The 19,844-nt window shown below is 40.3% G+C and overlaps 3 protein-coding genes across 5 annotated transcripts; 2 read left to right on the top strand and 1 right to left on the bottom strand.

Moving 5' to 3' along the window:
• Positions 1-945: 945 nt before the first annotated feature.
• LOC135650073 (transcription factor bHLH78-like) lies at positions 946-2,980 on the bottom strand. Of its 2 annotated transcripts, XM_065169180.1 has the most exons (6): positions 2,837-2,980; positions 1,889-2,694; positions 1,635-1,811; positions 1,485-1,550; positions 1,356-1,424; positions 946-1,275 (listed from the first exon to the last, which is right to left on the bottom strand). In XM_065169180.1, the coding sequence occupies exons 2-6, from the start codon at positions 2,690-2,692 to the stop codon at positions 1,147-1,149; spliced, it is 1,245 nt and encodes a 414-aa protein (XP_065025252.1). In that variant the 5' UTR covers positions 2,693-2,694; positions 2,837-2,980; the 3' UTR covers positions 946-1,146. The 2 variants fall into 2 exon arrangements, with proteins under 2 accessions (XP_065025252.1, XP_065025253.1); XM_065169181.1 differs by lacking the exon at positions 2,837-2,980 and having other exon boundaries at positions 1,889-2,824.
• Positions 2,981-8,862: 5,882 nt separating this feature from the next.
• On the top strand, positions 8,863-13,492 carry LOC135649692 (receptor-like kinase TMK4). The gene is made up of 2 exons (XM_065168355.1): positions 8,863-11,362; positions 12,565-13,492. Exons 1-2 carry the CDS (start codon positions 9,037-9,039, stop codon positions 13,017-13,019), a joined length of 2,781 nt encoding a protein of 926 aa, XP_065024427.1. The 5' UTR covers positions 8,863-9,036; the 3' UTR covers positions 13,020-13,492.
• A 133-nt stretch (positions 13,493-13,625) lies between these two features.
• Positions 13,626-19,353, top strand: LOC135649693 (serine hydroxymethyltransferase 4-like). Of its 2 annotated transcripts, XM_065168357.1 has the most exons (7): positions 13,626-13,779; positions 13,865-13,959; positions 14,061-14,225; positions 15,892-16,797; positions 17,662-18,052; positions 18,138-18,239; positions 18,914-19,353. In XM_065168357.1, exons 2-7 carry the CDS (start codon positions 13,945-13,947, stop codon positions 19,156-19,158), a joined length of 1,824 nt encoding a protein of 607 aa, XP_065024429.1. In that variant the 5' UTR covers positions 13,626-13,779; positions 13,865-13,944; the 3' UTR covers positions 19,159-19,353. The 2 variants fall into 2 exon arrangements, with proteins under 2 accessions (XP_065024429.1, XP_065024428.1); XM_065168356.1 differs by having other exon boundaries at positions 13,626-13,959.
• Positions 19,354-19,844: the final 491 nt, after the last annotated feature.

Below are 19,844 nucleotides of genomic sequence, written 5' to 3'. Positions count from 1 at the left end.
ACATTATATATTGGTTATCATTGCTGAAGCATAGCTGATATGGGGATTGAGATTTGAGTCCAAATGTGTGATATGAAGCAACTTTTTTCTTTCTTGGTGAAGGCCTTCAAGTTGATCAGACTGTCTATTCTCCTACAGAGATGGATTCCTAATGCAGACAGTAGACTTACATGAATCATTAGATCTATCATGTCATAAGAGATTGAAAAATATTAGCTGGAGAGTGCTAAAAGGGATTGAAATATATAATTATTAGTGGGTGTGACATGATTAGTCCAAATCAATATTATTTGAGACAAATTGCTTGTGAATCCGAGCTGCTTCAGTGATGGTTGGTTGGAAAGACATGTAGATGTTCACTGATTAGGATGGTTGGTGCCACAGCATGTCCTCTAATGTTCCGGATAGTGTCTCCCCTAGCTGTTTATCTTTGATCAGGGGCATGACCGTGAGATTTGGATCTGCACCAAACAGCTTTGAATCCATCTAGCAGATTTAGTTGCAGTGGTTAAAAGGAAGTACAGAACTATGATTCAGCAACAAGAAATCAGGTAAAAGGGTACACAATATGATTCACTGCTAAGAAGCTTAATTTAGAGCTCAGCAGGGGTTGATGACGTATGACCTTCCAAGACCTTTGTCCTTGCTCGAGTATTGCAGACAGGTGAATCTAAGCTTTGGCTTAATTTTGGAGGCAAAACATCATACACCTTAAGGACATGAATGGTAGACCACAACTGATAAGACAGGAAAAGAAGAGCAGACGTTTCGAGGCATTGATGGAAGGAGTTCATACCACCATGGCTTCCAGCTGGATAGTGAACTGTAGAGCCTGAGTGATTCAACTTTATGAACAATGGTTTGTTCCTCGATCAATCCGTTTCAAATTCAAATCTTTAATTAGCCAATTTGATGCTGATCCTCTTGGAACAGAAGCTAAGTTACTGAAGAAGAAGAAGAGAGGTACCAAATTCATTTATAGTTGACTTCCAGCTCAAACAGGTATCACATTTCATCCTTATCATAATACAATATAGCATCAACCATACCATCCCATATTATTACAATCTTACATCTGAGGCAAGAAGAAAATGTTGCTGCAATTCGGCAGGCAGACTTAAGAGGAGGTCGTTCTCCCAGAAATGCCTATCCGAAGAGGGATCCATGTACATCAGATCCATTGGCCACCATGCTCTCAAGAGGGATCCCCAGAGGTTGCTGACCACATGAGAAGTCTAGTTGGGGATTTAAGGTCGCCAACTTCATCGACAAGAACTGAAACGTGACAGCATTAGTACAGATGACGAAGTGGCTCACCGAGGGAAGTGAAAATTGACTCTCTTCTATGATCCTACCTCGACTTGCCGCTGCAATGCCTGCACGTAGTTGATGGTCTCGTCCAGCATTACCGCTTTGCCGGTTGCCTAAGATTCTAAGGAGTCAGGACTTCATCTTGATGCAAGAACTGGTTAAGCATCTGTTACCTTACTGCAGCCCGGCACAAGATCCTGCAGAAGCTTCATCCTCTCACTGATCTTCTCTCTTCTGACCTGGTAAATCGAGGAAGAAGACAATATCAAACTTGATGCCACGAGGAGGCTGATCACCGTAGAAAGAAGTGTTCGATTGCTCACCCTCTCCGCGAGGCTGTGGCTGGCGGTGGCTTGTCCCCTTCTCGCCCTGACATGGATGTAGTCTTTGGGGGGCTCCGAAGGCTTCGCACTGTTGTTCTGTTTCTTTGGCTCGACCGCCGTCGCATTGGTTTCAGCTGGTCTGCATCTCTTTGTATCGGAATCTCCCACCTCGCTCAGCTGCAAACCGAGAATTCTTGGCTTTTTAGTGCTCGATCAGAGACTTACGTGGTGCAAGAGTCAAGCTCGAGGCATACCTTGAGAGGATTCGTGTTGGAGGATGTTAAAGGTGTCCCCTTTGGAGCTGACTTCCGCTTCCTCGAGTTGGTCTCTGCACTGCTCGTCGTCATCCTATCCGACATGGACGACGATTCGTCTGGCGTCGAAGATCCTGACGTCCGACCACCAAGCTTCAACCTTGTCTCCGTCTTCGATCTCTCTGCGTCCGTCATTGGTGCCTCCTTGCCGCTGTTCGAAGCTCCCATCTGTTGCCGGCTGGCTGCGATCAGAGACTGGCTGCTTGAGACCCTCGACAGCTTTACAGCCTCGGCGAGGCCGAATTGGGCCCCAAGACCGCCGCCACTCGTCGCTCCAAAGTACGACAACCTCGCGGCTCTCTCCGCGAATCCCGAGTCGGCTGTGAACGGCGCGAATTGCTCGGCCGCCGTTTGATTCCCCGGCATCGGCAGGGGTGCCCTGCCCCGCTGCTGGTGACCCATCGTGGAAAGAATGAGCTTCGGAGGGGAATCGAGCGGCGTCCTGTAACACGAGGTGTTGTTAGCACTCTGGTACCGCGAGGGAGGGGATATCTCCCCGGAGTTGCAGATGCTGCAGAGCCGGCCGCTGCGCTCACTGACGACGACGCTTTCGTTGCCGGCAGGCGTGCTGGACGACGGCGACGAGACGAGCGAGCTGAGCGCCGACTCCAAGTGGGTATCGCGGCAGTGGCACATGGGCTGCCCCCAGCTAAGGCTGAGGTAGGAATGCGGCAATTGATCGCCGTCGGACCCGGAATACATCTTCGGCTGCCAGTTCACGGCGAAAAATCCCTCCTTTTCCATTCCTGAGCAGGGGAACCACCGCGACAAGCGGAAGAAATTGGTAAAGACAAGGTCTTGACCTCTGGGTATGTATAGAGAGAACAAGAACGGAGACGAAGAAGAATAGAGAGAACAAGAGAAGTGAAAGATGGGAGAGTTTTTGACCTCTGGGTATGTATAGAGAGCTGGAAGCCGAGGAGGTAGCACAGTAGGTGGATAGGGGTTGCGGGGCTTTGGACGCCAGAGGAGGAGCCGTATGTGCCCCTCTGCCAGCAGAAACCTGCCACGGGAATTAGCTTACCGTCGGGGAAAGAGTGCGAGCGAGTGAGAGAGGAGAAGTGAATTGTGGAGGGAGCTTTAATGCCACCCCATAAACCATATAGTTACTGATGGACATTGTGAGATTTCCAAGATCAATCATTGGAGGCGAAGAAAGGGATGGGCTTTGAGAGACGCATGGATAAGGATAATAATAATAATAATAGTAATAGTAATAATAATAGTAAGAGTTTGGGTTACACGCAGTATATTTTACTTAAGGAAGGCGAACCCACGGCGAGCCCAATTATATGGGTTTGCATCAGAAGCTGTTTGAAGTGGAACCTAAGCCCAACTACATAAGTCATTTAAAGTGGAAGTAGGTGTAGTTGACACTGGTCGAGACATTGATCGAAGATATCTCAAAAGTTTTTTTCTTTTTGCAAAGAAAAAAATGATGAAAATAAAAATTGATCCCAAAATTTTCTAAATTATCGGATATCTTCTTAAGATTTTTCGGATAAGATTTTGTAAAAAAAAAATTCATCATACCAAAATATCAATATTGTAAAAAAAATTTCTTTCCAGACTTATCCCAAATTCACTCGAAAGATTGTCCAAACCTAATATAAGTAGGTTGAAAATGTCAAAGAAATAATTTGTTCTATTGCTTTTTAGCCAAACTTTAGATTTTCCGTGACTTAAGTGTATCTATTTTTGGTTGCACTCATTCTTATTATATCATTAGTCTTATTTGATTGGATAAAATATATCAAAACTTTGATTATGATTATTGATCAATTAAAAAAATTAATTATGATATGATTTCTTAAGAAATGAATTTGATGCGAGAGACTTTCTTGTTAACTATTCAATGCTTTCTGCTCTCACCTACCACATCCTAGAGATTATGGATATTATCTAAATTCAATATTTGAATTGATGAGTATTTCTATTTTTAGTTGCACTCATTTGTTATATTATGTTAGGCAAGATGTATTATAGATTTAATTAAATTGTAATTAATAAAAATATAATTATAATATGATTCTCTTGATTATTTATCTGATGCCCTCGTCTCTCACCTATGAATAGATAAAGGACTTGATAATATCTAAATTATCTTTTTTTGTCTCTCTTTAATTATTATATTTTCTCATCTTTCCTTAGTTCCTATTTTATATCTTATGAAAGGATAATTATAAAAAAAAAATACTAGTACTCATTACATATCATTATTATTATATTTTTTTATCGTACAATAACGAAATTACAAATTAGATAAAAATATGCATATTTAAACTTCAATATATGGTTACTTAATTTTAGATCTTGATATTAATTTTTTTAATAATATAAATATGATTATAATTTTTATACTTATAATTCTAACTATAATTATAAGATATTTATATTTAAGGTAAGTGGAGGGAGGTTTGATGGCGAAAAGATATATAATCTAACTTAATCTATAGTTGTCACGTGGATTTTGAGGCTATGACATCAAGGCTCGATGTCAACAATGTCGATGCTTAGCCAGCTAAGACCAATACTCAATCGACATGCGATCATCAAATTAAGATTACCATTCATATCAAAATGAAGAATATTTAGGATTTGGAGAATTTTGATTAACAACATAATAGTTATACTTGTAACATAGTAAAATAAAAAGGAGCATCATTCAAAGTTGATAAGAGGAGAGTGGCATGTGGATAATCCGATAACATATTATACGTAATCGTCTAACAAATTAACTCTCCATTTCGATTCAAAAACTCACTATCAAATGCTATCTTTGGTGCATCCTTTGATCCGTGAATGCTAGCGTATATTTTTGTCTATCAAGTGTTTTGACTGTTGGATACAACTCTAATATTAGATTCGGATTAAATTCAAGTCTCAAGTATATTTAACAATCAAGATCGAAAGCAACAAAAACAAACAAGAAGAGCAACTACTCAACATTATAAGTTCATACAACTTAGGCATTGTCTTAGGATGCCATCCTTGTTAGCTTCATCAACTCCAACAATATACATATAAATTTTAATAATAAAATAAAGTAAATCACATTACTATAAGAAGATATTATTGACATCCTAATTAATCTAACGTGATTTAAACATATATATATATATATAATTAATTAATTTAAAATTAAATAAATTAAAAAAAAATCAGATATCATAGTAAATAAATTCAAATTAAAAAGAATAAAAGGCCGACGACCATCTCGAGACGATGACGTAAGTCGTAAGAAGTTGCGGCGGGTTTACGGGAACGTGGCGTGTGCATGTGGGCAACCGCAGCTAAACCCCCGCTAACCGTTGACTATCTCTCTCTCTCTCTCTCTCTCTCTCTCTAACGTAGTTGTCAATAAATGGGTGACAGATATATTTGATTGGAAGGCCAGAAAGCTTTCGTTAAAGCAATTGGGAAGGTAGGAGATGTGAAGAACACAGGGATTTGTATAGATACGTCGAAGATTTCTAGAGTCAACAGGTTAGTAATGCAAAGTCAGAGCCATAAAGTGTGCAATCTAATGTCCATTGAACAGACACCCGACTAATTATTCTGGTTGTGTGGATCCAAGTTTGATCCAAACATGTAAATGGTTCGAACTCAGTCGATGACTTGTATGTAAACTCATCATACTCTCATAATTTGATCTTTTATATTATTAATATTCACAAGAGGTTCTGAGATCAAATATCATCTTTATCGAATTATAGTTGGGAACATGTCAACCATTCAAGATTCAATTAAAAAATAAAAATAATTAAGACTCATTTTGTATAATAAAATTAATGATTGTAATTAATATAGATTTAAACTAATTTAAAAATATTTTAATCAATTCGATAAATCAAATACATCGTTATCGATTCGATTCGACTCGTGATGAATTCGATCGACCGAGACTTGAAACGAAACGTCTATTTTCTTATAATACAACATTTTAAGTACATATGAGAAATGTAAAAGCTTTTTACGAATATTATAAAAATAAACAAATAATATCGGGAAAAAAATCTAAGATGTGGATTTTTTTTCAAAAAAAAGAAACATCCTATATTCATTACATTATAAAAAAAAGTCAATCTTTAAGCTGTAAAATGTTACATGATGCCTTCTCCCACCACACCAAGACATCAATTAGGCATTTGCCAACCTTAGATGATCATGAAGAGACACAATTCAACTGATCCCATGTGAGTTAGGTGAGATGGATCGTTGACACCATGCTTTTGTGATTGTTAGTGTGCGGGTGTGTGTGTGCAAGTCATGCATGCCTTGTAAGGAATCACTTCCTCAGTCAAACTCACACGCCTCTCTCATCCCTTTGGAGACAAAAGTCCTCAGTTTCAACTCAACTTTTCTTGCAAGCAAAGGTGATAAAATGGAAATTATTACCTACTCACAACTGTTGATTGAGCTGCTTGTGTTCAATCCAATTGAATCAAACCAAATATTGAGATGATTTTTATTTACAAAATTAATAAAACACATAATAATAATTAATCATCTATAAAATAAAATAAAATTCTTCGATGAACTATAAATTTTCTTCGAGTTACCCAAACTTAAACTCCAAGCTTCCTATATTTCACAATATATATATATATATACAAAGAATGAGAAGCTTTAGCATAGTTTCAATATTGTTACAGTACATGAGTATAACACAGGAATATTATCATTATATAATATATTTTTTGTAGATTTTTATGATTTTGTATATATTTATAAACACCAAGGTTTGACATAATTTTAGCATATATATTATCATGATAAATATCTAATATATGAAAGGAGGGGAAAAGCCTAAAAAGCTAAACCCAACTTTTATATATCATAAAAAATATGCCTATATTTTTCTTCATGAAAAATTTGTGACGATACTTACCTTTCGATATCTACATTGAGATATTTAAGTTGATTAATATCTTATTTCGAAAGTGATAGAGACATGACCATTGCGTTGGAGACGATGACACCAACATCAAGATGACATTGCAAGTGTCACTTGGACATGCATTCCAGAACCTTCTACATATTTCTAGATCCTCGAGAAGCCACGAATTTTGATGTCCTCAAAATAATAATTCTATGGGAGGTATAACGTGTCGTATTTTTATTGTATAGTATTTTTCGGCTAATTAATGCACTGTTGCTCGTTTTGACTTCAAGACTAGTGGATAGTACTTTTCATGTTAATTCCTTTTGTTTCTTATTGTGTTCGTGGAGGGGAAACTTTCATTATATACATACTTATATATTTATATTTGTGAACTATTTTTTAGTGGAGAAAGACTTTCCTTCATTATATAATATATATATTTTATAAAAACATAATAATGTGAAATAATATTTCCTATGCTTTATATGATTTAATATCATTCGTCTATGTTTATATATATATGAGAAAAAAAACTTATTTGGTTTGCAAATTTAAATTTAGATCCATCTTTTGCTAGAATATATTTTTTTAATTTTTTTATATCTATTTAAAAGTATAATAGCTCTCAAAATATTGTTTTGTTTGACAAGAAAGATGTCGATGAGAATAGGATCAACTCGACTTGATTCGAACCCATGTGCATGAGAAGTCTTGAAAGAATCGAGAACGTCTCGAATATTGAATAAGATGTTGACCTATGCAAAAGTTGTAATCGAATGAGGATTTTAACATTGTTCGTTAGACGTACTTGTTGATCTCAAAACGAAAAATAAGAATTTTATGTAATCGATCTCGAAATGAAGATGTCATTGAGGACGAGACTAACTCGATTTGATTTAAATCTATGTGCACAAGAAGTGAGAATGTCTCGAATATTCAATCAAATACTTGTTTACAGAAATCAAAATTTCTTAGACGCACTAGTGAAATGAAAAATAAGAATTTTGAGTAAGCATTAACTAATCTCGATTATCATGATCAATGTTTTAGAATGGATTCAATCATAGAATATTTTACGATACAAATAATATATGTTTTGATATTTTATATTGGACTGATTTCTACTTGGTTGGATTATTAAGTGGGGTCTTATTCTTTTATGCTAATTATGTTGCCATGAGTGATGATTGGGTGAATATATTTTTATCATTATCACTTATTTTTATTTTAAGAAACATTAGTTTAACTACTTGTTTAGTTTTGCTGCAGTGTGGAAGATCACCTGGTTTGGGTGATGCACGCTTCGGCTTTCATTCTCGTGCCACTGAGCTGTCACTGTGGGTCCCGAGGAATCTTCGGGGTCCCACCTGAGAAAAGAGGGTTGAGCGGAACACAGATAAGGTTTCTTTCCTGGGTCGAGACAGGGGGCCAAACACAGCCCCCCCAAAAGCCGCTGCCATCCAATTACTCAACGGCGGCTCCTCACAGATAAATACAAAAAAAAAGAGGCATTAAAAATAAAATACAAGTATTTAGATTAAATATTTAAACCAAAATTACTACTGTATAAAACATTATCGAAGATTATATATATATATATATATATATATATATCCAAAATGTAGATCTTTTGGTTTTTTTAGTCATATAAGGAGAGCCAATTTCTTTTGGGAAAAAAACAAAATACTGTTATTTTAAAAATAGATGTCTTTTGTTAAAATTCAAAACTAGATTTTCAACAGAACTGATATAGTTGTTATATAGGATCGATCATAATATTTTCATCATATATTAAATGATCATAAATAATATTAAAATTGTAAGACATAATTTAATTTAGGATGAAGGAGGAAAATAAAATAAAATTTCTTGTGTATATAATTATATCAAAAATAAAAAAGGAGAAATTAAAATTTCTTTTATGTATAATTATATCAAAAATAAGAAAAAGGTAGAAACTAAAATTACTCCGTTGCCTCGGCCACCACGCGGCTTTGCCAACCACAACCTCTGTCGCTCGTCACACATCTCTCTCCCTCGTCACCTTTTCCCCATTGTTTCTCTTTTGTTTCTTCCCCACCGCCTCATCGGCCTCTCTCTCTCTCTCTCTCTCTCTCTCTCTCTCCGTGCCCGAACGGAGACCAAAGACGCAGACACACCATCAAGATCGAGATCGAGATCGAGATCTAGGTTTCTTCGTGCGATGGCGAAGAGGAGGAAGCAATGCCTTGTAGGCGCCGCCGTCCCCCGTCTTCTCCACCTCGTGATGTTGCTCGTTGCGTTGGATCTGGTGCGGCGATGCCGCGCGGCCTCGCCCTCCTCCTCCTCCTCGCCGGACGCCAAGGCCATGTCGGACCTGGCGCGCGCCCTCTCGGGGTTGCCCTCCAGCTGGAAGACCGGCTCTGACCCTTGTGACCCCGAGTGGGACGGCGTCACCTGCTCCGCCGGCCGCGTCTCCAGCATCAACCTCGCCTCGCGCGGCGTCTCCGGCACCCTTCCAGACTCCCTCAACGCTCTGACCTCCCTTGCCTCCCTCCAGCTCCAGCGCAACCGCCTGTCCGGCCCCCTTCCCCTCCTCCCCGACCTCGCCTCCCTTCAGTCCCTCTTCCTTGACGGAAACGCCTTCGACTTACTCCCCAACACCTTCTTCGCCGGCCTCTCCGCCCTCCAGGAGATCTCCCTTGACGACCTCCCCCTCGCCCCCTGGAACCTTTCCCAGGATCTCGCCGCCGCCGTCGGCCTCTCCAAGCTCTCCGCCTCCAACGCCTCCCTCTCGGGGACCCTCCCCGACTTCCTCGGCTCCCTCCCCAACCTCAACGTCCTCCGCCTCTCCTACAACCAGCTCACCGGCCCCCTCCCGTCCTCCCTCGCCGGCTCCAGCGTGCAGCAGCTACTCCTCAACAACCAGCAGTCCCGCGACAAGCTCTCCGGCCGCATCGACGTCCTCTCCGCCATGCCGCAGCTCACCATGGTCTGGCTTCAGTCCAACAGCTTCACGGGGCCTATCCCGGACCTCTCCAACCTCACCGCCCTCGAGTCCTTCAATGTCCGCGACAACGCCCTAACCGGCGTCGTCCCGCCATCCCTCACCGCCTGTCCCACCCTCAGGAACGCCACCCTCTCGAACAACCTGCTCCAGGGGCCCTTCCCGCAGTTCTCGAGCAAATCCGTCACCCTGGACATCGACAAGGGCAACCAGTTCTGCAACTCCGGCGACAGCCCGTGCGACCCTCGTGTCACGGCGCTGCTTGCGGTCGCCGAGGGGTTCGGGTACCCTGCCGTGCTCGCTAAGTCATGGAAGGGGAACGACCCATGCGCCAGCTGGCTGGGCGTCACCTGCAACGCGCAGAAGGACATCATCGTCCTCAATTTCGGGAGCCAGCACTTTGGCGGTGTCATCTCGCCGGCCTTTGCTAGCTTCACCGCTCTGCGTCAGCTGTATCTAAGCAACAACGGCCTCACCGGCTTAATTCCAGACAGCTTGACGCAGCTCCCGCAGCTCCAGTTGCTGGATGTCAGCAATAACAGCCTCTCAGGAAAGATACCGGCATTTTCCAGCTCCGTCACGCTCAAGCTGGATGGCAACACCAAGCTAGGAAGTGACTCAGACTCGAGCGGCGGAAGCTCTTCTTCTCCTTCAAGCGGGATGCCTGGTTCTACATCCGGCAGCAGTGGTAACTCCGGTGGATCGAAGTCGTCATCAGCAGCCATGATTGCTGGCATAATCGTGGCAGTGGTGGTTCTCGTTGGTTGTTCAGTGGCATTGTTTATGCATTATCATAAAAAGAAACAGGAAAAGAAATTTGGCCGTGTTCCGATGGGAACCCCTCCAAACGAGCCAGAGATAGTTAGTATAGGGGTGGGTGGTATGAACGGCAATGGTGGAGGCTTGGGGATGCTTTACAGCCAAAGCAGCACCGGGAGCACTGGCTCCTACATGGTTGAAGCTCAAGGAATGCACATATCAATCCAATCCCTTCGAAGGGCTACTAATAATTTCAGCGAAGATAATGTGTTGGGCAGGGGTGGGTTTGGTATTGTATACAAAGGGGATCATAATGGGACTCTGATTGCTGTGAAGAGAAACCAGTGTGATTTAATGGGTAAGAAGGGGCAGGAGGAGTTCAAAGCAGAGATTGATGTTCTTAAGAAGGTTAAGCATCGGAACTTGGTCACACTTCTTGGCTACTGTGATGATGCTCAAGAGAGGCTTTTGGTGTATGAATACATGTCTGGGGGTACACTGGGGGATCACTTGTTTGAATGGCAGAGCAGACACGAACCACCACTTACTTGGAAGCAGCGGCTGACGATTGCTCTCGATGTTGCTAGAGCGATCGAGTACTTGCATAGTTTGGCTCAAGAAAGTTTCATTCACAGAGATCTGAAGCCCTCTAACATACTCTTGGACAAGGACTTGAGGGCCAAGGTTTCTGATTTTGGGTTGGTCAAGCTTGCGGATGACAATCAGAAGTCCATGATGACACGATTAGCAGGGACATTTGGGTATCTTGCTCCTGAGTATGCTAGTAAGTCTGTTATACTTTTTTTCTCTCAGACTGTTAATTAAAAAGCCATATGTTGTTCTTCTTTTTGCAAATTTGCATATTGAATTAACTGTTGGTTCAAGTATATCAATTCAAAGACTTGTTCTGATTAGTAAAGAAGGTTCATAGTTCTTCTTAGGTTCAGTGTTTAAGAACCTTGTCAAATCTAGTTTGGAACTTTAGGCAATATGTCTGAACATTTTCAACTGCTTAGAAGTACACAAATAATCAGCCTAATCATATTGAGAAATGTCACAATGAATATATGGAAACTCAAAAGCATATCTGACGATATATACAAATAAATATGAAATCTGAAAATTTTAGCAACAGAATGATGCGATATTGGCTAGAAACAATAACTAATAAATCCACAAACAATGATCCTTTTGAATAATAATGATTTTAATTTTGGCTCATTCTACATATTCCTCTTGGATCTTTCTCAAGACAAGATGTTGACAAGAATCCGGGAGCCAAAGTTTTGATAGACACAAACAAAAGTATCTATTTCTTGGATCAGAGATTGAGAGAAAAAAAAGGATTCTTTTACTTTGATTAACGTGAACAAGAAGATGCTTTTAATTAGAAGCTATTCATGTTATGTGACATCAATATATCCAAATTGTCTAAGGATTCAAAGTTGAAGACAACAAACTATTTGGTCCAAGTGTGGAAGGAGCAGTTCTACAACAGGGATAAGTGTACATCACAACCCTCTCTTGGTTGAACAGCACAAGTTTTCTTGACATGTTCCTGTGCCTATTCTCATCAAATGTTTGAAGTAGCAGTTATATTAGTTGATATTGGAGACTGATATTTTATGTGATGCTATTAATTACTGAAACAATTTGTTTTATGGCTTTTCTGGATTGCTACTTGCTGATAAGCTGAATTGTCTCCCTTTTTAACTAAAACTGTGAATAATGCTTGGTCATTACATGAATCAGAGAGAGCAATGTACTTACAAAACAAGTAATGCAATCTAGGATACTTCTAGAAGGGCAAAAAATTATGAGAGTATGAAAGTGAGATTAAGGTAAAATAGCAGAGGAAATCACCGTACAGAAAGCCCAATTACTACAATTCTCTATTGATTCTTTTTACTGAACAAAGTTTGAGCTTCAGGTTATTTTGTATTTGCCTTGTGTACTTATTGATCCTGAGCTGCAATATTCTAACAGCTACTGGAAAGGTGTCGACCAAGGTTGATGTTTATGCATTTGGTGTGATATTGATGGAGCTAATTACTGGGAGAAAAGTACTAGATGAGTCGCTCCCACCTGAAGATAGCCATCTGGTGGCATTATTCCGTAGGGGATTTTCCCATGAAAAGAACAAATTTTTGAACGCCATGGTGGATCAAATTCTTGAGCTTGATGAAGAAGCTCATCAGAGCTTGGCGGAAGTTGCAGACCTAGCTTGGCACTGTACAGCCCGTGAACCTTATCAGAGGCCTGACATGAGCCATGCAGTCAATAGGGTAGCTCCCCTAGTTGAACAGTGGAGGCCCACCAACTGTGCCATTGAAGATGATGGTGAGCCGAGTTTGAGTCTGACCGAAAGACTCAAGAGATGGCGATACGATAACACCAATTCAACAACAGAGTCATTCGATTATACTTCAAGTGATGTCTGATCAGGAATTGTGTTTATGATCCTTTTAATGGCTTCTGCAACGTTCTGACTCCTATTGTTGAGCTATGGGAGGAAAAGAACCATTGCTGTGTGTGGTGGGCAGCTTGTTCATGGTAGTGGATGGAGGTGCATGATAGTCTCTCGGTCTCACTCTGGAAGTCATGGTAAACTGCGACGGTGCATCAACCCAATTCTATTTGGGTTTGATACTGAAACCTGCTTCGATTTCAAGTGATTGAGGATTAAAATTAAGTAGTATCTTTTCATTTCTCTTAAATATTTCTTTGTTTCTTTCAATATTTGGTTGGTTTGGTTTTCTCCTTGGATCATAAGACAGCTGTACATTGTAATGCTTAGCAACATATCAGAAATCTGGCATTTGAGTACATGACAATGTAATAGAGGAAGAGGTTGTTAAGGTTGGCCGAGTCGGTGAGGGAAAAAAAATATATGTGATTTACCAGTTTTCTTGTATATGTACTCATGTTATATCGTTATGTTTCTGGGATGAAGGTAATTCGTCCGAGACAGTAGAAACTGCTACTCCCCTGACAATGTATTACCTGCAGGTGTCGGCAAGAAGTGCACCAGACACATGCAATTGGTTCGCAGTATTTTTGGTTGTCTTGTTTGCTAGACTTTTGCCACCATGAATCTGCATACCTGATGCCTAAACTATTCTCCGATGGTAAATGGTCTCCGAGTTGCTACATGATGGCGAGGAGCAGCAGGGCAAAGCATCTTGTCTTCATCAATTGCAAGTTATAGTGTCAACTGCAGATGAGTTTCTTGATTCAGAACTCCTTATATTTCTTACAGTGCGTTGTTGTTTTGATGTCTGTGCAGTTGATTATAATCGACAGAGCAAGAATCTTCCCAGCAACAGTTGCAGTTAATGGGTACAGACCTGCACCTTCAGGCGGGGAATGAATGGCGAAAGAGTTACGATAAGTTTATTGTTTGCTGCTATTTGTCTTTTTCTTTTCTTCTAGCAGACAAGCAGTAACATTTGCCTCACGGATACGGATTCTTGATGTTGAAGGAAGGTGCAGAGGAGGAATCACCCAGCTCATGCCAGACCCCAGGAAACGCCAAGGTTCCCCTGGCACCTCAACAAAAGCCTGAAGACGAGGCCATGTCGCTCTTAGTACGGACCATGGACATCTTCCACATGTATCTAACGTTCAACGTGACCACATGCAACAAGGTACTTTGGCCTACCTCTTTAATTACCTGCTCGTATCATATCATTGGAAGATATAGCTGTTGGTAAATCATTGCTCTGGTATTATATCGAAAAATATTTCGAAAGTGTGGTAAGCTTCAATAAATGATATATATCATGTATGATAGTCATAGATCTTTATCTGATTTAATTTCATAGATTCAAACAAACAGAAGAATGATTTATTTTATTTTTAGATGTAGAAATATATCAATTTCGTTACTAAATCCAAAGAATTTAAAATTTTTTGATGATCTAGACACCTTAGTAGGACTAATTATATATTATCTCATATAGTTAATTATTTTTAGCATTTCGATCTCTATACTTTCAAAAGTTATATCAGGGTTCTTATACTTACGAAAGTGAAATATTTAATCATGTTTTTCCTCACGTAGTTGATTCACTCGATGGAAATATCGCACGTATTGTCACGTGCAGAAAATGACAAATAAAGTTAAAAAGGTAATTTTACAGCATTAAAATAGTGTTTTTTTTTTGCCTAAACTATGACTTACCCGAGAGAATGTTGATAGCCAAAGCTGAGGTTCAGATCGAAGTGAAGCTTTCGAGATTTGATTAAAGTTTTCTCCTCTCGGTTGGTTGTTTGGGAGGATACCAAAGCCGGAGGAGAAGATGAAGTCGGAGAAGAAAATCGTTTTCACAAAAGTTACTGAATAAAAAATTAATATCGATGAGAATAATATTGTAAAATTATTTTTTTAATATTGTTTTAGCATCATTTTCCACACGTGACAGCACGAGTAATATTTTCATCGTAGAATTGATAAAGTGAGGAGAAACGAGATTAAATATTTTATTTTATTATAAATATATAAATATTAACTTTTAAAAGTGATACGTGATATTAAATGTAGTTAATTACATAGAATAATATGTAATTAGCCTCATCATAATATCATAGAAGTATTAATATTTTTTATTATCTATGCAATAGTAAGATTTAGCAAGCTAATTAGGTTTTTGGTTGACATATAATAAACAAAACATCTTTAATTTTCATAATAATCATACTATGCATCTTCTTTTTAATACAATTAATTTCTTGCATTAAAGCATCACATATGCTACCCTCATAGGTTTGAGTGGGGAATGTTGGTTCGGACTCGTAAGGCCCAACGGCCCGCTTGAGTTCGTTGTGGGTTCGGTGCGTTGGTTTGGGTTTAGTCGAGCTTTATCTTTGATGGTATGATTTATTTCAATCTATCATTATAACATCCTTTTCCTTTAGCTAGAAAATAATGCAAAATATTTGCCAGTATAACAAACATATGATTTTTAAAGTGATATTTAGTTTACTTTTATTTTTTATGTGCTTCGATCAATTTACCATTCAAGACCTCCTAAATTAATTGTTCGTATCAATCTTGTTAAGTATGGCGTCATCAATCCTTTCAACACGAATATATATATATATATATATATATATATATGAAAAAAAAATAAAAACTAAGAAACTAAATAGCATATTATTAGGACTTTTTATTTTCTTACCAAATGAAATGAACAAGAAAACACAAAATAAATTCAAAATATATAGGAGAAATCATGCGACAAAAGATCTCCTATATATTTACATCGCAAGAGGAAAAGGATACCGTCTCATCTGCGGCATTAACGCAAACAGGTGACGAGCATCCTGTGCACCACCACCGCGCTCCCAGTAACAAGCGCAGAAACATCCTCACACTTGCAGTCCATGTGGCCTCAGACCCTCGACCCCTCCTCCCACCTTATAAAGCCCTCTTCTCCATTCCCCCACTCCCGACTACGTCCGTCTCTTCCTCCGCTCCGCTTCTCCTTTCCATCCTCTTCTCCTATTCTCCAACGTGTCCGCCTCGCCGCCGCCTCCGCCATGGAGTCAGTCGCCGAGTGGGGCCTCACCCCTCTGTCCGCCGTCGACCCGGAGATCCACGATCTCATCGAGCATGAGAAGCACCGCCAGTCCCACGGTATCGAGCTCATCGCCTCCGAGAACTTCACCTCCTTCGCCGTCATCGAGGCCCTCGGCAGCGCCCTCACCAACAAGTACTCCGAGGGCATGCCCGGCAACCGCTACTACGGTGGCAATGAGCACATCGACGCCATCGAGAACCTCTGCCGCTCCCGCGCCCTCGCCGCGTTCCGCCTCGACCCTGCCAGGTGGGGCGTCAATGTCCAGCCCTACTCCGGCAGCCCCGCCAACTTTGCCGCCTATACCGCCCTTCTTAACCCCCACGACCGCATCATGGGCCTCGACCTCCCCTCCGGCGGCCATCTCACCCACGGATACTACACCTCCGGGGGAAAGAAGATCTCCGCCACCTCCATCTACTTTGAGAGCCTGCCCTACAAGGTCAGCTCTGTCACCGGCTACATCGACTACGACAAGCTCGAGGAGAAAGCTCTCGACTTCCGCCCTAAGCTCATCATCTGCGGCGGGAGCGCGTATCCTCGAGACTGGGACTACGCAAGATTCAGGTCCATTGCTGACAAGTGCGGCGCATTGTTGCTGTGCGATATGGCTCACATTAGTGGCCTCGTGGCCGCTCAGGTAATGACTATGATTCTTTCTTTCCTCTCTCTCCTTTCTGGGCTATTGTTGTTTCCTGAAAAATGGGTTGTTTGAGGTTGGGGATGTTCTTTATGACTGCAAGGGTTATGGAGGACAGCCAAGATCTGATGGCTAGGATGGAGAATTTCTCGATGTTTTAATTGTAATGTCATGCACTCGAATTGTCTGGATCTGATCTGCATCGGTTGACTTTCGTGATGCAAGTAGATCTTTGAATCGGAAAATGTTTAAGATACTTGTTCTGTTTGGTTCTCCTCGTTAAAACTTTGCATTTTTGTATAAAGATGATATCTTGATTATATTGCTTTTTGATGGTATCGAGTGCAAATCTAATTATTCAAGGAAACCATTGTTCACGGAGTCTATCAAAGTTCAAGTGTTAGTTGATTGTAAATGATGACAAAGTATGGATGTATGATACTTCCAAGTATCATGATCATAGTATATTTCTGTTAATATATAGCAACCATCGTTTTTAGAACGATTAAAGATAAATGGGCAGCTATGCCTTTTTCCTCTTTGAGAATCTAATTCTTCCTTGCATTTATATGTTTCTTTAGATGCGTACATGATAATTCTGCATCTATCAGGATATCCTTAGACTGCTTTTGTTTATTTCTTTTAGATCTATGTGATGTTCTGCTTGGTCTGACAAAGAAAGAAAGATTGTCTTCCATTTTCACTTTTAGAAAAATGCATTACTGAAGTCGTTCTTCATGAACACTTGTGTTTTTAAATTGTCTTTTCTTATGATCTGTTTCTTCCCCGTGTTAGGCAAACACTGGAATCCTGGCTTCATTGCCTTCTCATAGATACTAAAGCCTTTATTCTTCTATGCCGTAGGAAGCTGCAAATCCCTTTGAGTCCTGTGATGTGGTTACAACCACCACTCACAAGAGTCTCAGAGGACCGAGATCCGGCATGATCTTCTTCAGGAAGGGCCCTAAGCCTCCAAAGAAGGGACAGCCAGAAGACGCTGTCTATGATTTCGAAGATAAAATCAACTTTGCTGTGTTCCCAGCCCTCCAAGGTGGTCCTCACAATCACCAGATTGCTGCTTTGGCTGTTGCATTGAAGCAGGCAACTTCACCTGGATTCAAGGCCTATGCCAAGCAGGTCAAGGCCAATGCGGTTGCTCTTGGAAACTATCTGATGAGCAAGGGATACAAACTGGTGACAGACGGAACTGAGAATCATCTTGTCCTTTGGGATCTCCGACCTCTTGGCTTGACCGGTATTGACATTTATATTTATTCGCGGAACTATTTGTTACCTCCTGCACAAAACTTCATCCTTTCTTCTCCTTTGGATGTATGTAGGAAACAAGGTTGAGAAACTTTGTGATCTTTGCAATATCACCGTCAACAAAAATGCTGTTTTTGGTGACAGCAGTGCATTGGCTCCTGGAGGTGTACGAATTGGTATGAATGTCATCTTTTGTGGAATGTGTCAGTTATTAGAATCTGCTTAATCTTTGATGGTGAAATTATTTTTTGAGTACACATTTGAAGCAATATATGGTTGGAACTTGCATGCAACAACTTCAACCGTACCAGAAAGCAAGAAAGATATGGCATGTGAACCTGCTTAATATTTCTCATGCAGATATATTTATGTAAGAGACAGCATTAATCAGAAGATATCGAGTGAAATGGAGTGATTAGAATATTCATTTTTACCTAACCTAAATTCCAACTATTTTAGCATTTGCCACTCTGAACTGGTGTCCCGCGCACCCATCAGTTTCTGATGTATAGCCATATGGATGCGACAGTCTTCAATTCCTACATTTAGGTTGAGGCCTTTAGTATTGTTTGGACTGTAGCGATAAAGATACATTTCATTAGAGGAAAAATAGTTTATCCAAATTATGGAAAAATTACCACATTCAAAATACCATCAACAAATGCTTTTCATGTGCGCTTTACGCGGATAAGTGGACAACTTCTTTGCTTCATGTATGCTGTACTTTAGCACTGAATAATTAGTGGAAATCTTGTTTGTTTCTTGTGTTAAAATTTGTGCATCTTTATGCTCTTATAATGCTGTCTCATTGTTATGGAAATGTTACTCATAGTATGTGCTTATCTTTAAGGTACTCCTGCCATGACCTCAAGGGGCTTGATTGAGAAGGACTTTGAGCGGATAGCAGAGTTCCTTCACCAGGCAGTAACCCTTTGTTTGAGCATTCAGAAGGAACATGGGAAGCTGCTGAAGGACTTTAACAAAGGCTTGGTGAACAACAAGGATATCGAGGAACTCAAGGCAGCGGTGGACAAGTTTGCTTCCTCATTCCACATGCCTGGCTTTCATATGTCTGCCATGAGGTACAAGGAGTAGGCAGCTAATCACATCCAAGATCTGCTCTTTTGGTTTTGCAGTTGCAGATCTTTTCTTTTTGTTCCAGCTATTTTCTTTTCTCTATGATGTGCCATTGGAGGTAGCATATTTCTTTAACCTAAGAATGGATTCCATGTTCTGATTCTAGGTCATGGTTCTCTGGTAATAAACTTAATTTAGCGGTCTGTTGATTCACCACATAGACTCATTATTTTGTTTGGTAAACTATAAATCATGCCATCTCCTCGACAAGAGTTATTTTCGATGTCGTCTGAAACAAATAGACTTGAATTGGCTTGTTACTATCAAGTTGAGGTTATGCATGTTGGATCAATAACTCGGACTTAATTAGATAATACATCAGTTATTCTATCAAATTAGATCGATCTATTATTATTGTTGTTGTTGTTGATGTGTAAAGACCCATCAAAAGCATGAAGACCAAAATAATCCAATGGTCTGTGCAATGGTTTAGAGAACTAATTAACCTGCGTCTCTCAAACTTCCAATGCCAAAGTGGTCATTGTGGAGTCCATCTTGAACTTCCTCGCACCTACTAACGGAGGTGTCAATGTAATTGCTTGTACGCCAAGACTTGCTCAGACTCAAGTAGTTCGGTGGAAGAAACATGTCGTCTCCTTCCGAGCATCGGGAGATCACCATGGCGCTCCTGCTACTGCAGGCTG

This window comes from Musa acuminata, chromosome BXJ3-9 (genome assembly GCF_036884655.1).
Source record: "Musa acuminata AAA Group cultivar baxijiao chromosome BXJ3-9, Cavendish_Baxijiao_AAA, whole genome shotgun sequence".
NCBI classification, from domain to species: domain Eukaryota; kingdom Viridiplantae; phylum Streptophyta; class Magnoliopsida; order Zingiberales; family Musaceae; genus Musa; species Musa acuminata.
This window is presented reverse-complemented; position numbering and strand designations above follow the sequence as displayed.